Source organism: Sinocyclocheilus anshuiensis, unplaced genomic scaffold (assembly GCF_001515605.1).
Source record: "Sinocyclocheilus anshuiensis isolate Anshui unplaced genomic scaffold, SAMN03320099.WGS_v1.1 scaffold843, whole genome shotgun sequence".
NCBI lineage: Eukaryota > Metazoa > Chordata > Actinopteri > Cypriniformes > Cyprinidae > Sinocyclocheilus > Sinocyclocheilus anshuiensis.
Window position 1 is genome coordinate 654,867 of NW_015547670.1, and position 16,444 is coordinate 671,310.

At 35.1% G+C, this 16,444-nt stretch overlaps 1 protein-coding gene across 3 annotated transcripts in view; it reads left to right on the plus strand.

Moving 5' to 3' along the window:
* LOC107702750 (cGMP-dependent protein kinase 1-like) overlaps nt 1–16,444 on the plus strand; it is a 59,517-nt gene that overhangs the window by 21,705 nt on the left and 21,368 nt on the right. For all 3 annotated transcript variants that reach the window (XM_016505162.1, XM_016505163.1, XM_016505160.1), the window contains exon 3: nt 2,685–2,798. In XM_016505162.1, coding sequence (XP_016360648.1) covers nt 2,685–2,798 — 114 coding nt within the window. The remainder of the gene's footprint in view (nt 1–2,684; nt 2,799–16,444) is intronic.

Below are 16,444 nucleotides of genomic sequence, written 5' to 3' on the forward strand. Positions count from 1 at the left end.
GCTTAATATTCACAGACACTAGTCCATATCGCGTTTTGATTCAAGTGTACTGACCTACTTTTGATTTATTCGTCCAAAATGTGGCATATTCCTTGACATTCCGCGTAATAGGAGTTCCGTTTTTATGACTGGATTCTACAAACCACTCCGTGTTTTCCGCATCGCGGCTGTATGTCTCAAGAGTAGTCAGTGCAATTTGGGAAAGAAATCAATTAAATCTGAATGTGGACACGTGTAAATATTCAAATGTAACCCCCTTTGTAATCGTTAACATTTTCATAAGTAACTGTAATTAAATTACACATTTTTTCTTGTAACTGTAACTGATTACAGTTACATTTATTTTGTAATTAAATTACGTAACGCCGTTACATGTAACTAGTTACTCCCCAACACTGGCAGCGACGTACATGTAAACAAAAAAGAGACTAAAATGGTTTTCCTATTTATACAGTAATAATTTGACAGGAATACAATGTAATGCAAACCTTAATTTCATTCAGGCAGTTTCGCGTCTGTCAAGTTTTCTCTCAGAACAGAACACAGAATGACCGTTGACAAATGTATCCAGTTTTAACCGGTTTGGCACAGTTTGCCAACATTGGGTTACACTGACCCAGCGCTGGGTAGGTATGTGAGGGGGTTCATCATTTGTATTGACAGTAAAACTGACCCAGCAGCTGAGTTATAGAAAAACTACCCAGCACTTAGGTAAAAAAAATATTAAAGATGACCTAATAAACGGACCCAACAAGCTAAACCCAGCATTCACTGGTTTGTATTTAACCCAGCATTTTTTAGAGTGTATTGACAGTGAAATTGACCCAGCAGCTGAGTTACAGAAAAACTACCCAGCACCTGGTTAAAATTATTAAAAATAACCCAATAAAATGACCCAACTTGCTGAACCCAGCATTTGGGTTAAAAAAATAAGCCAGCATTTTTTTTTAGAGTATATAAATGTGTTCCCTATAACCTTGATTTGACTATATGAATATTGTTATTAATCAAAATATGGCATTATTTATGTTGTTTATAGTTCTTAAAGCTGTGCAGCTTTGTTCAGTCCTGAAAAAAAAATGAGGAAAAATTTGTAGCTGGTACTTGTTCTCATTTGATTAATCATTTGAGATGTCATAATCAGGGGATAAAATTAAAAGTGCAGAATGTATAAATGAGTAAAATTTGGCTTTGGTGAGTATGTAAATAAAACAGAATGACTTGCCAGCTGGCTGGTAACTTTTTTAGGAACTGCAACATTACATGCTTTATGCCAAACTGTAAGAATGATAGACAGACTCTCTCTGATGTAAGTGATGTGCGTTTTTCAAATCAAAGACATAAAGCGTCTACTCAGGAAAACATCTGTTGCATCGTTTATCTCAGAGGAAATGGTGTTATCAGTTCATCTAGAATGCCTAATTTCATTTTCTGAAGGACTCCATGTGGTGACATATGTGGAATATTTCTCGCATTAAGCCACCAAAACAGAAATATCGCAGACAGATGGAGACTGGTTCATCCTGAATGTGATGCTGTGGGTCACGCAATGAGCTGTGCTGTTTGTCATAAGCATGCAAAGTTAAAACATCTAAATAATTCCATTGTCCACAGATGTTAAATACGATTTTTATGGCCTGTAAATTCTCTTAATTCATTCGCCGTTGGCAAGTGTGGCAAAAACCTAATTTTGCACCATGATAATAATGAATGCAGAGAAAGGTTTGTTTAGGTCAAGGCCACATGCAAGTCATTCTGCTCCATAATCCTGTTCTGCCAGAGCTGAATATTAATGATAAATTAAATAGTCCATCATAAGGGAAGGGTCATCAACTCTCTCTCTCTTTTCTCTCATTCTCTTGCATCTATACTCTCTACAACCTTGATATTCCCTTCACACCTTTTCAATATCTTTCTCTGCACTGCTTTCTCTCATCTCACATGGTCGTTCACCTGTGTCGTCACCTGTCTGTGTGATCAGCTGCTGGAAAGTGAGAAAAGCTGCTTGACTTCCTGTTATTCTGCTCACAATGTATCATATCAGCCCATCTACAGTTGACACCTCTGAGAGAGAGAGACAGGTGTATTTTAATGTGCAGTTACACTAAAGGCTACTTAAACGCTTCTGTCTGTTTTTAAAGAGAATGCTTAATATGAAACTTAATATGTGTTTAATATGAACTTTAAAATTTGTGCATCTCTAAGGGTGAATATATTTAACTTTTCATATAAAAAATATATACATACTTTTTATTTATTAATTTATAATATATATATATATATATATATAATTTATATTAGTCATTTTGTTCAATATTTTATTTTTGTTAATAATATATTATTATATACATGCATGAGCATGAAGCCTATTTTTACAATTTCTGCATTGTAATTTTGTGATTTAGCAATTTTCCTTTTTTAATAATTAAAACAAAATTTCCAGTTTAAATATGATTACTCTTGTTTTTTTTATCAAGATATTTTCCTTATATTTTTACTTTTACATTTGAGATTAAAATGACGGTGACATTCTTCCCAGGTGTCTTGAAATTCACCATTATTCTGACTGTTATGATCTGGTTTTAAACCGAACTTAATATTAAATGTGTCTCTATCTCAGTATTTATAAATATTGTTTAGAAGTGTTTACTGTGATGTTTACAGTTGTGGTGTGTGTTTTTCAGAGGGAAAAGTTGAAGTGAGTAAAGAAGGATTGAAGCTGTGCACTATGGGACCAGGAAAGGTGTTTGGAGAGCTTGCCATCCTTTATAACTGCACCAGGACGGCCACTGTGAGAAGTGAGTACACACGTAGCACAGTGATGAATAAAATTATCCTGAATTTGATTCTCAAACAGGAGACATTTTGGATTTTTTTTTCCAACTACATACATAGATTAGCACAGTTTGAGGATTATCATTCTCAGTATGACTGAAGAGAATCGGCTGCTCCATCTGTGATGATAATCTATGATTTCATTGATAGACAGGAGGCCAGACTGAGAGAGATATGAGGGTTGAATTAATATCAGGAGACAACAAATAAGTGGAAAATTGTGCTTGGATATTCTAGGATGTTGTTGGTTATTTTGTGATTTAAACAACTCCCTAACCCTAGGTATTAAACTTTGGCAACTCTTTTCAACATTTTGACATTTTCATTAGGCTTTTACACATTTATAAAAAAAACCCCAAGTTGCTCCAAAAATCTAGATCTGATTCTGTAATAGCCATAGTTAATAAACCACAATTAATGTTGACTGTGGAAGCTTGTTTCTGCCACCAGATAAAATCATAAAAAGGTAATTGCGACTTAATCTCACAATTCTAACTTTTCCCCTAGCAATTCTGAGTTTATATCTCACAATAAAGACTGTTTTTTAAACTCAGAATTGTGAGACAAACGCAGAATTGTGACATATAAACAGAATTGTGAGATATAAACTGCTAGCGAGATATAACTGCAAGATATGTTTATAACTCGCAGTTCTGAGAAGGAAAGTCTGAATTGTGAGGTATAAACTCACAATTGCAAGAAAGTAAGTCCGAATTGTGAGATAAATAGTCGCAATTGCGAAATGCAAACTTAGAATTCAGAAGTAAAAAGTCAGAATTGCAAGATTTTAACTCAGAATTGTAAGATGTAAATTTGTAGTTGTGAGAAATGTCAGAATTCTGAGTTTATATCTTGTAATTCAGTTTATATCGTGCAGTTCTGATTTGAATTATTCAGATTTGCGAGAAAAAAAGTTTGAATTGTCAGATATGAACTCAGAATTGAGAGAAAAATCTGAATTGTGAGATATAAACTCAGAATTGCAAGAAAAAAAAACTAATTATGAGATATAAACTCAGAATTGAGAGAAAAAAGTCTGAATTGCAAGATTTAACCAGATCATTTCATATGCACAGGCTTGTGTGCTGTATGGTTTCTGAATTATTTGCAAGCCTTTCTCTCATTTATTATTCCATTCTTCTCTTCATTTCTTTTTCCTCTGTACCATTGTTCTCCTTCATGCATATTCTCTTCTTGCCTCTGCTTGGCTCTTTTTCTCCTTCCTCTTTCCCTTCCACTCTATCTCTCCTCCTCTGGCTGTGTTAATGGTGTTCCTGTGCTCTTCTGCTCTCTGTCTCTGGTTCTCTGGATAGCATCTGGGACAGGAAGTGAGCTGGACTGGGATTAAGGGACATGCATGCGTCTGATCTCTCCATGCACGGCCAAATCTCTAATTTCACTCAGAATAGAGTCTGGATAATATTCATTACAGTTTTCACTTGTTCCGTTCCGTTGATGTAAATTTAAAGGAATTTTCCACATTTTAAGCATCTGTTGCATGTTGTTGATTACAATAGACAATTATTCCAACTTTTCCCTCAATTCCTGTATAGTGCAGTTTTATGGAAGTCTAGTTGGAAATTGTTTAGCACTGCAGATATGCAATGTGCAATTAAGACACTGTTTTGAAAATATTGTGCATTTTTCGCCTCCTTATTTTTTGCATATTTTAATTTATGTAATGAACATGCAAACCTAGTAATTTTCACACAATATGCACAAGAGCACCAGAAAGGAACATGATGTAACTCTGTAAGCACTTTTTACATGTAGCTGTAGTTGTTTGTGCTAGAGACATGAATGACACCACAAATTGTTGGGCTCGTTGAATATAACTGCCTTTCATTTCTAAGCGATCAAACAATTTTCAAACCTTTTGCAAAATACAAATTTAGACAACACTTTTCCTTTTGTATTGCCATCCAAGTGTTTGCATAGCTGCTGGTGTGTGGTTATTCATGTCTTTCTTTCAAACACACACCTTTTGTTGTAGTTGGTTTCCAGTGGTGTCTGCATGTAAATAAGTCTTCTGGAGAAGCCGTGGCTTAGAGTATTAGAATGCACAGGGGAAACAGCGCAGGTATGTCAGCGCTTAAAGTGGTTTTGACCTGCTGTGATCTTACCCACCCTACAGCTGCCCTGTCCATTCACAGCTATAAACAACAGAGCAGAGCAAGAGAGAGCAGGTCTAGTGCTTCACAGGACATGCTAGATGAAGGCTCTTTATCACAATACTCTGATGTTAATATTGAACCCAAGTGGATGCTCAACAGATATAATGAGAGAAACACTGACATACCCTAGCAAGTACCGTATTGACCCGAATATAAGACGATGTTTTTTTCTTGGAAATACATCTGAAAAAACGCGGTCGTCTTAGCCTGCAGGAAAACCAAGAACATTATTATTACACACATTATTATAATCATAATTAATCACATATCTGTATTTGCTTATCTAAAACATATTTAGATAAAAAGGAAACTGGTCACCTGTAACAGTTCAGTATATAATGGCGCTTTTCCACTGCATGGTAGCCTACGGCTCGGTACAGTTCACTTTTGGGGGGTTTTCCACTGGGTACAGTACCTAGTTCCTCTCGTTGATAGCAGAGGCGCGGATCCAGCGAGAGCTTGAAGGGGCGACGCGGAATGAAAAAGTTTTTTTTAGGAGTCGTGGTAGTAGAGGCGGCGCAACTATAACGACATGTGAATAATCCCATCCACTCTAGAGCGGTACTGAACTGCAGTGGAAACGCAAACCGTGCCGTGCCGTACTGAGCCGAGTCGTACCACGCAGTGGACGCGGAATGAAAAAGTTTTTTTTAGGAGTCGTGGTAGTAGAGGCGGCGCAACTATAGACATGTGAATAATCCTGCCCACTCTAAAGCGGTACTGAACTGCAGTGGAAACGCAAACCGTGCCGAGCCGTACTGAGCCGTACCGAGCCGAGTCGTACCGCGCAGTGCAAAAGCGCCATTAGTGACAGGTAGCCTAAGACTTTTACATTGTTACAGAGTATTTCTGTTTCAAATGAATACCATTCTTTTGAACTGTCTGTTCATCCTGAAGAAAAATATCTCCATTTATTTTTATTAAATATTTTCATAGTTTTTCCACAAAAATATTAAGCAGCACAACTGTTCAACATTGACAATAATAAGAAATGTTTCTTGAGCAGCAAATCAGTATATTAGAATGATTTCTGAAGGATCATGTGACACTGAAGACTGGAGTAATGATGCTGAAAATTCAGCTTTGCATCACAGGAATAAATTAAATTTTAAAATATATTCAAATAGAAAACAATTAAGTTGTAATAATATTTGACAATATTACTACATATATAATGTTACTGTATTTTGGATGAAAAATGCAGCCTTGGTGCGCATATGAGACTTTTGTAAACTTATACAGACCTAAACTTATATGTATATATTTATATATTTTAATATTTGTCATTATCTATTTTTTAAATATCTTTTCATTAGACCTCTGTCCTGTTCTTGAATGCAGTCCTTAATTTGTGAATCGATTTCCATGCACAAGATTTCTTACAGCTTCAGTTCCAGTCTAAAAATCAGTGTACATGCTGATGGACTCCAGCTGAACTGCGGTCCATTTTAGCTTTTCCCCCCACACTTCTTAATTTTTTTTTACCTTCTCGATGCAATATCAAAAGGAACATCTTATAGGAAACATTTTTGTATCTAAAATCCTGAGGGTGTGACAAGTTCAATTAATTATAATGTTAAAATACAGTGAAGTTCTCATCTCCTGTGTGTGTGTGTGTGTGTGTGTGTGTTTCTGAGATTGTGATACTCAGGCTGGATATCATCACTCCAGGTGATCAGTTGGAATGGAGAAACATTTGCAGTAGGTACAAGAGAGAAAGGGTAGATGGCCAGAAATGACCCTTTTTAAAAGTATACAACAAAAGCTGCTATCAATTTCTAGCCTTTCTAGATGGTAATACAGTAGAGTTTGTGTATGTGTATGTGTATGTTTGTGTATGTAGTTGGGTCATCTGTGTCCCACATCAGGAAGAAGTCAGACATGGCAGTTTGACATGACAAACCCATTTGCTGCTTTGCTAGTATATATTTAAAGTCTGTTTACTTCCATCCAAGAAGCTTGAAAGTCATAATGCTTTGAGTATGAGGGATGTGCGCATGGATAAGACCGTGAAGCATATGCATTAGATATAAATTAACTGTTGTCTTACACCAGTCTGATAAAAACTCAATAAAACAGCAGGAATTTTAGTTCTGATATGTGTTTTTCTGTTTGCTGATTATGGAAAACATACCCTGTAGTGATCGGTTTGCATTTCAGACACTTTCTCTTCATTTAAACTTTCTTTGGCCCAGATGAATTTAGCTGTGGCCATCAGTAAGGAACAAAAATTAAATGTATTTTCTGAGGCATTTCCCATGCAGCCATCCAACTGAGATATAAACACTTGATGCTTGGAGGTGTTTTGTTCACTGATAAAACTTCTAGCTAATGAGCCAGCAGCCCTGTAGTGCCATTTCAATTCACCATCTAATGCATACTGCACACACAAATGGCACAGACTGGCTAAAATCACCAGTTGTAATCTGACTGGCTGGCTTCTAGCAATTTTGTGGAATCAGGTTTTTATTAGGTTGCTACGCAAGCTCTTCTGAGGAATAAATAATTAGTGGATGTGCAAACATTTGCAATATCCATGATATTTTTGTTTGGGACACACAGCAAGTAAGTAAGTATAAATGATTTTTTTTTCTTTCTTCATTTTCCAACTGCTCAACATAATGTAAATATGGATTAGAAGGCTGTTTCCTGTCTAAATGGGCAGTTTTCATAATATCATAGAAACAAAATTATTTTTTCTCCTTATATCTTGGGTCATCACACTAATTTCATTGCAACCAAATTCTGCCTGACTGCATTTACTTTTGACAAATTTCCCTACAGCTTTCGATTTCGGTTTTGCACTAAATTTGGGTTAGATAAGAAAGGGTCTTGAGACCATGTGGGTCAAAATATCAAGTTTCAAGTTAGTTTTATTTATATAGCACATTTAAAAACAGCAAGCACGGCTGACCAAAGTGCTGAACAAACAAAGACATAGAACACAGGGCAACCCACAGATTCATACCATAAACTCACAATGAATCAAAAGCCAAAGAGAAGAAATATGTTTTAAGGGATTATTTAAAATCAGTTAAAGACTGTGCCGATCTGATATAGGCTGGGAGGCTGTTCCACAGCCTAGGGCCAGCAACCGCAAAAGCTCTATCCTCTCTATGCTTTAACCGTGATCTGGGGACAGAGAGAAGTCTTTGATCACCAGACCTCAGATTACGTGTACGATTGTATGGACAAAGTTGATCAGACAGATAGCTCGGTGCCAGATTATTTATAGATTTAAACATAAACATAAAGAAGAATTTTAAACTCCATTCTAAAATGCATATCTTGTGCAATGCCTCAAAAAGGGCACCATACAGGAAGTTAGGCCATATTTTTTGCAGTACTTTGATGTACTGAAATTAAACCAACACTACAAAGATGCCCCAACTGTATAAGAGCAGTTTTGTTATAGCACCACCATCTGGCCAAGTCAAGATTTAGATTTTTTAAAATGATGTAAATCATACACCTTCATACTTACTGTATGAACCCGTTTATGTATGTTTTAGTTATTTCTTCATACAATGTATGTGGAATCAAAAATGGACTCAAAATTGAATCATATTGAAATTAAGCATTGCGAAAGCCTGGACCCGTGAATTTTTGGTGTTCAACATAGTTTTGGAAAAAAAAACATTAAAGATTTTGCGGTTAAAAACACAAAATAGAAAGTAGGAGTCAAAATATGGAAATTGCTCATATTGGCATGACATTTTGTATGTGTAATTGCCACATTGTCCTGAAAGTAAGTACATTGTGCTTGCAAGTAACTTTTGGTTATGAAGTTCTAAAAAAGTTTTAAATAATGATGAGTGCACACATAGCCAACTACTTTTCATACATTTGCCACTGGTGGTGTTATACAAATCTACTGAAACATATCTGCTTAGTCTTACATTGTGCCATTGTTGACTGGTTAATTGCAGCTTGCAGCTATATTGGATCCTTTTTTTGTTTTTCGAATAGGCCACAAAATAACAAAACAGCTTTTAGTGTGTGTTCACCTGCCATCTGCTGCTGTCTTTCTAAAAAAGTGACAGTCAAGGCTATTTTTTGGGATCTTTTTCTAATTCCCATGTTTGTCGACCCCCTTTCATTTCCAGACTCGGACTGCGTATTTTTCTTTTTCTTCTTACTGTTGAAATGAATAGGAATTGTCCTTGAGAAAATGTTGTAAAATTTGAAGTGATGGCACGATTTCTCCGGAGAAAGAGCAGAAATGGAAATCTCTGCTCTGTTTCCTGGATACTGCTGGTTATATTAGTTGCAGTGCATCCGTGTTTTGAGAATACCTTGCAGTCGTATTGTTTCACTCTCCCTGAGGTTTCTGCTGTCTGTCATTTCTCTGGAATGATTCACTGAGGCAGACAGCACTTGAAGAACACATGCTGTTAAAAGCATGAAACCTGTGTGGCTCCATCATGCAGGTCTATTCTGGACCACAAGACAAAGTGTATGTCCTTTTTATTCTTATTCTTCTTCACTATCTGAAATTAATTAATCTCACAAACTCCATTGAAGTATGAAAAAGTGGGAGTGAAGAGAGGCAATGAACACCATGAAGTTAACAGCATCAAAGTTTCTCAGAATCGATCATTCAACGTAAAACTTTGACTCTCTTCTTTTTCTACCTTGCAAATGCAGATATCTTCTTCAGGAAGTGCCAAATATATACAAAATATATTGTATTGTGTTTATTCTTTTTCATGTCTGATTGTTCTTGTTTGCTCGTTAAATGAAAAAGGCTGTGTGTGTGTGACAGTGTTTGTCACCTTTAAAATCTGCCTGCATCATGAGTGTGTATCTGGTTTTATGGGGGAGATGAATCTGTCAGTATAGGGTTGGATGAGAACGGGTCATGTCAGGGCAAGTTCGGTAGTGATACGTTTCCTCTCCCTCATGAATAATATTAACTCATGTGCTATCAGAAAGCATGCTGGGATGTGTGTTGCCTCTGACCACACAGCTTCTGTCTTCATGTTAATTGAGAACATAATTTTTATCAGTGCTGTTGGGATGAATCTATGGGTGTTTTTTATTCTTATTCTTCTTCACTATCTGAAATTAATTAATCTCACAAACTCCATTAAAGTATGAAAAAGTGGGAGTGAAGAGAGGCAATGAACACCATGAAGTTAACAGCATCAAAGTTTCTCAGAATCGATCATTCAACGTAAAACTTTGACTCTCTTCTTTTTCTACCTTGCAAATGCAGATATCTTCTTCAGGAAGTGCCAAATATATACAAAATATATTGTATTGTGTTTATTCTTTTTCATGTCTGATTGTTCTTGTTTGCTCGTTAAATGAAAAAGGCTGTGTGTGTGTGACAGTGTTTGTCACCTTTAAAATCTGCCTGCATCATGAGTGTGTATCTGGTTTTATGGGGGAGATGAATCTGTCAGTATAGGGTTGGATGAGAACGGGTCATGTCAGGGCAAGTTCGGTAGTGATACGTTTCCTCTCCCTCATGAATAATATTAACTCATGTGCTATCAGAAAGCATGCTGGGATGTGTGTTGCCTCTGACCACACAGCTTCTGTCTTCATGTTAATTGAGAACATAATTTTTATCAGTGCTGTTGGGATGAATCTATGGGTGTTGATGGCCTGCAGGGAAACTACTGAAACTCAAAACCTTCCCATATCATAATCATACATATAGCTAAATGATATAGCTAAAAATATGATCATATATTTACATATATATGTATCGGAGATTCTTTAGATTAACAGTCATTCATTCTCTACTAAGAAACAGATAATATATTATGTTATTTATATTATAGTATACAACAATAAAACATGATTAGCACTGTTGCAAATAATAATAATAATTATTATTATTATTAGTAATATAATAATAATTATTATAGTAATATTTCATAACAAATAATGTTGTAGTTTATTGCATATTATTTAATGGGTACTTAATGTTTCAGTATAAACATAATAATAATAATAATAATAGTACATATATTTTATGATGTTATGCAAATATTCTTAAAGCTTATTATATATTATTGTTGTAGTCTATTGAATATTGTTAAATGGGTACTTAATGTTTCAACATTTTTTTTTATTTTTATGGAATAATGTACATTATTATTATTATTACTTATAAAGAAAACAATAATATAATAATATGCGAATAATATTATGCAAATATTCTTAAATCTTATTATGTTTTATTGTTATAGTCCTTTGCATATTGTTTAATGGGTAGGTAACATTTTTTATTTAATAATATAGTAATGTTAATTTAATAATATTATACATTATTAATATTAATTATATGCAAACAATATAATGTAAGCATTTGTAAAACACATTATGTTATTGTTGTAGTCTATATAGTTTATTGGGTGCTTAATGTTACTTGTTAGTTCTGTTACAAGGAAAATCAATGTGAATATTCAGTATATTGCGCAGGCCCATACGTAGCCCCTATACGTATTAGAAATGAGATCTGCGTCCAGCTGTAGTGATTACCATTTCCTCCGGCGCCTGAAATACATGCATAAATCAGAGGATGGAAGCTGTACTGGGTTTTGTTAAATAGACATTTGATCTAGCTTTAAGGAGGGATTTAGATTCAGGTAAATATGGAGTAAATTTGAAATGCAGCACAAGTAATGTTTGTCTTCATGAACATATGTTGGCGGTTGTGTAGGTGGATGCTGTTAAGTTGTTGTGTGTATCTACTGAATTCTGATCTGCCACGGGGCTGAATGTCATTACGGATCCAAACAGGAGCTGATTTTGCTCTCTCTCTTTAATACACCGCAGAGAGTGGGTGTTTTAAACAGTGAAGTCACAGCCTTATTATGTTTTATTGTTATAGTCCTTTGCATATTGTTTAATGGGTAGGTAACATTTTTTATTTAATAATATAATAATGTTAATTTAATAATATTATACATTATTAATATTAATTATATGCAAACAATATAATGTAAGCATTTGTAAAACACATTATGTTATTGTTGTAGTCTATATAGTTTATTGGGTGCTTAATGTTACTTGTTAGTTCTGTTACAAGGAAAATCAATGTGAATATTCAGTATATTGCGCAGGCCCATACGTAGCCCCTATACGTATTAGAAATGAGATCTGCGTCCAGCTGTAGTGATTACCATTTCCTCCGGCGCCTGAAATACATGCATAAATCAGAGGATGGAAGCTGTACTGGGTTTTGTTAAATAGACATTTGATCTAGCTTTAAGGAGGGATTTAGATTCAGGTAAATATGGAGTAAATTTGAAATGCAGCACAAGTAATGTTTGTCTTCATGAACATATGTTGGCGGTTGTGTAGGTGGATGCTGTTAAGTTGTTGTGTGTATCTGATGAATTCTGATCTGCCACGGGGCTGAATGTCATTACGGATCCAAACAGGAGCTGATTTTAATACACAGCAGAGAGTGGGTGTTTTAAACAGTAAAGTCACCGCCTGCATAACGGCTGTTTTTCACTACATAATAAATCTGCCAGGACTGTCTGTCTCTCCGTTGTGTGGCTCATACCGCTCTTTTTGTTATTTGCTCTCTCTTATTCTCTTTCTCTCCCTCCAGGCAGAAAAAACTACAGGTGTCAGATGAAAATCTAAAGCATTTAGCTCAGACCCGATGAAGTCAGTCAGGCACAAAACTGATTTCAGTCTTAGCAATACCTGTTGTGATAGATGTATTGGAGATAATTCTGTTTATTCTTTGTCAGATATCAGTCGGATTAACTTGGATCAACATCAGTCTAACACATTTGTAAATTTGTAGGCGTATCTGTAATTAAGAAAAATCAATCAAAACATACTAAATGGAAAGCAAAATGAGATGTATGAGTTTAAGTCTGTGGGTGAGTAAATTTTCAGCAGTTTTTCAGTTTTAAGTGAACTATTCCTTTAAACAGTACTCTTCCCATGACTGTTGGCCAAGCATGAGATTTATAGCATGATTAGGATGCCTGTGTAAAGATAAATACAAAAATACAAATACATGCTACAGACGTTGCTTGAGCATGGTACAGTCACACAATTCTCTTTGCAGCAACATTTACTATAAAACTGCAGCATGATGACACCAATATAACCCGCAGTCCTAAAACTGCTGCTGGCCAGACTGATTTGTGGTCTTGAGAGAATATTAGCTGTCCATTCAGGCTGCGTGTCTTGACTTGACAGAGGTGATGATTTCTAAAAACCTACAGGAACAAATAACAATCTTGGCTCTGTTGGGTCGCTATCTCCTTTTTCCTCTGTTCAGAACAACACAGTTTCCTTGGGCAGTTAACTATGACAACATTCAGTAAAACTATCGATCCTGTTGAGATTTGAATAAATGACTGAGAGCATCTTATATCATTAAAAGATAAACAGAGCTGTAAAAAGTTTTGTTAGTGATGTGTAATTAATGAAGCTGAGCTTACTTTTGTCACAGCTGCTGTGCATTTTGTCGAGAAGAAAGTCTATGATTTTGTCACTACAGACACTTCCTACATCCGCGTTACTTCATGTTGATGAAGCACACAAAAGTCTGCACACTTTAGTTTCTAAATATACCTGAATTGTATTCTTAGCACAAACACGCTCGCTGTTATTTTTGTCAAGCACCGCTGATATCAGACATACTCAAGAAGTTTAAGCTGTGTGCATGGGCAAATTTTTCAACTGGATGGTTATTTGTGTTTACAAAACAAATGCAATGGGGTCACATGCATTTCTGATTACCTTTGAATGTTGTTTGTGTGATTCAATCATGTCATCACAAATGCATTTAAAATATTTAATTAAAGGAATAGTTCACCCAAAAATTACAATTTTCTGAAAATGTACTCACTGTCAGGCCATCCAAGATGTAGAGTTTGTTCTTCATTGGAACAGATTTGGAAAAATGTAATATTATATCATTTGCTCACCAATGGATTCTCTGCAGTGAATGCGTGCTGTCAGAATGAGAGTCCAAACGGCTGATAAACATCACAATAATCCACACGACTCAATTAATCTGTCAGCAATTAATGTCTTGTGAAATGAAAAGCTGCCTGTTTGAAAGAAACAAATCTATTAAGGCATTTTTGGCCAAAATACCAGTCCATAATCCATAATAATGCTTTCTCCAGTGAAGAAGTCCATCCCCTGTTGTTCTCTCACATCAAAATCCACCAACATATTTGTTTAGATTTTGGACTGTTTTTGCTTGTAAACTGTGGTTGATCTGTGCATATTTTGCCCCTGATTCAGACGAGATGACTTTTTCACATTATAGATAGAGGATTATGTGGACTATTTCTTGAAGGCACTAAGGCACCATTTACATTTATGCATTTACTTTCATTTACACTTGCATTGCATTCCCTGGGAATTGAACTCATAACCTTTGCATTGCTAAAGCCATGCGCTTTTGTTTGAGCTACAGGAATGTATTTTATTTACAGAACCAAAGTAACATCAGAACTTTTAAATACACAAAGCAAGACGAAATAGTTTAATGTTCTCAAAACCAGATGTTGTTTTAGCCATTTATTTACTTTGCATGAATTGTTTCCTGTCAAATGTTTTTTAACCAATAGCTCGTGTTTGTTTTAGAGTACACAACCTCAGACTGTGTATGGATATTGTCAGTCCATGCTGGCAAACATTGTCAATTGTACATAATAGTTTAGAAAACATCACTGTTTGACCTTGTGTGCGAGTGTACACATGTATTCTAGCAAGTTCTATGAAAGTTCCTCCACTCAAACATCTTCATAACGGTGGGTCTGTAACATTTAGAAATGGAAGAGGAATAATCAAATAATCGAGTGCCTGTGACATTTCCCACTGATTCTCTGTCATGTATTACAATGTACAGTATGGAGCAAAAAATCAGTGTGCAAATATAATAAACATGGTCACCACGGTCAACAGTTGCCATCTTGTTGGAGCATTTGCAAAATGGCCTTTTGCTTTTGCAAAGTCTGCTGTACTTTTTAAATGATATTTTTTTACTTTTTTTAATGTACAGTGAATTTGGTACAACATAAGTATTGACTTAGTGTATTGACTATAGTAAGTATTGACTTACAGTGACTATTTTACTATTGAATAAAATGCAATATATTTTAAATTTTTATTGCAAACTTAGAATTCAGATACACATTGCAAATATTTGCATAATGTGCAATACTTTATGGAAGTGGTAGGTTGTTGCTGAGCTAATTTGGTGCCATTTTTTTCTGTGGTAACAATGACTTATCTGATTAATCCTCTGTAGGATTATGGGTAATGTAGTTCTTTACTGGAAAACTGACGTTTTTTGTTTTGTTTTAATTAATTAATTATTTTAATTATGCTGAAGTTTAAACTATAATTAATCTCAAACTCCATGTTCAATCTGTCTTGCATTTACAAAATAGACGGTGAGTTTTCATTTCATGCTGACTTTAACAGTGTCAATGAGTTTGATTTTCACATTTGGAATGTACATTCATGCTCTATATCTAACAGCAAACTGTTTGTTCTTCTAGATGCTGTGGTTCTTAGGCTTGGGTGTGTGTCTTGGTGTGATAAATAATGAATGTATTTACACTTCACATGATAAATAACTAATTTGCCAAGTTAGTATATTAGTATTTTAGTCTGTTTATTTCCTGTTGTTATCAGAGTCTATTAAAATATTTAAGCCTATCATAAATTCAGATGAATTCCCCTGCGCGAGGTGTGTCAGTGACTGTATTCATATGTAAAAGCTCACTGTTTATTTATGCTTCAGTGTTTTCTGATTATTTTTCATCACTGCTGGAGCTTTTCTCTCTCTGCAGTATGAAGCACTTCAGTATTTTTGTGTGTGAATGCAAATCACTAATAAACACATTTTGACAAAATAAGGCATCATTTCCAAATAGTCACTTTCACATACATCAATGTCACCTTGTTTTTATTACTTTAGCGATGACTATAATAGTCATCAATAGTATAATAGTAACAAACTAAACCAGTTTGTCACTTTGACAACAGTCCAGCCCTCTCAAAAAACAAGGTTTCAATATATCATTGAAGTTTTTATTATCATACAGTAGTTTCTGTTTCATAGACAGCTGAAGACAACTCACATGTCTTAAAAAATTGCACAGTCTTGCAGAAAACAGTTCAGTAAACCAAGAGGCAATAATCAAACATACTTTCCTAGAATATCGTCTCTTTCTCAGGAATGCTGTCTTCAGTCCTTGCGTTCCTCCTTCGATTCCACACTTTAATGACGAAATACCCAGCAGTCTATGCTGAAATGTTTGTAAATATTTAGTCACATGACTGCTGATTATCATTATTTGGATTCAGCAGTTATATGATTTACTATGTTTATTGCATTTAATTTGGTGGCTGTCACCCAAATTAAATTTTTCTCTCACACACACACACACACACACACACACACACACACATACACACACACACAC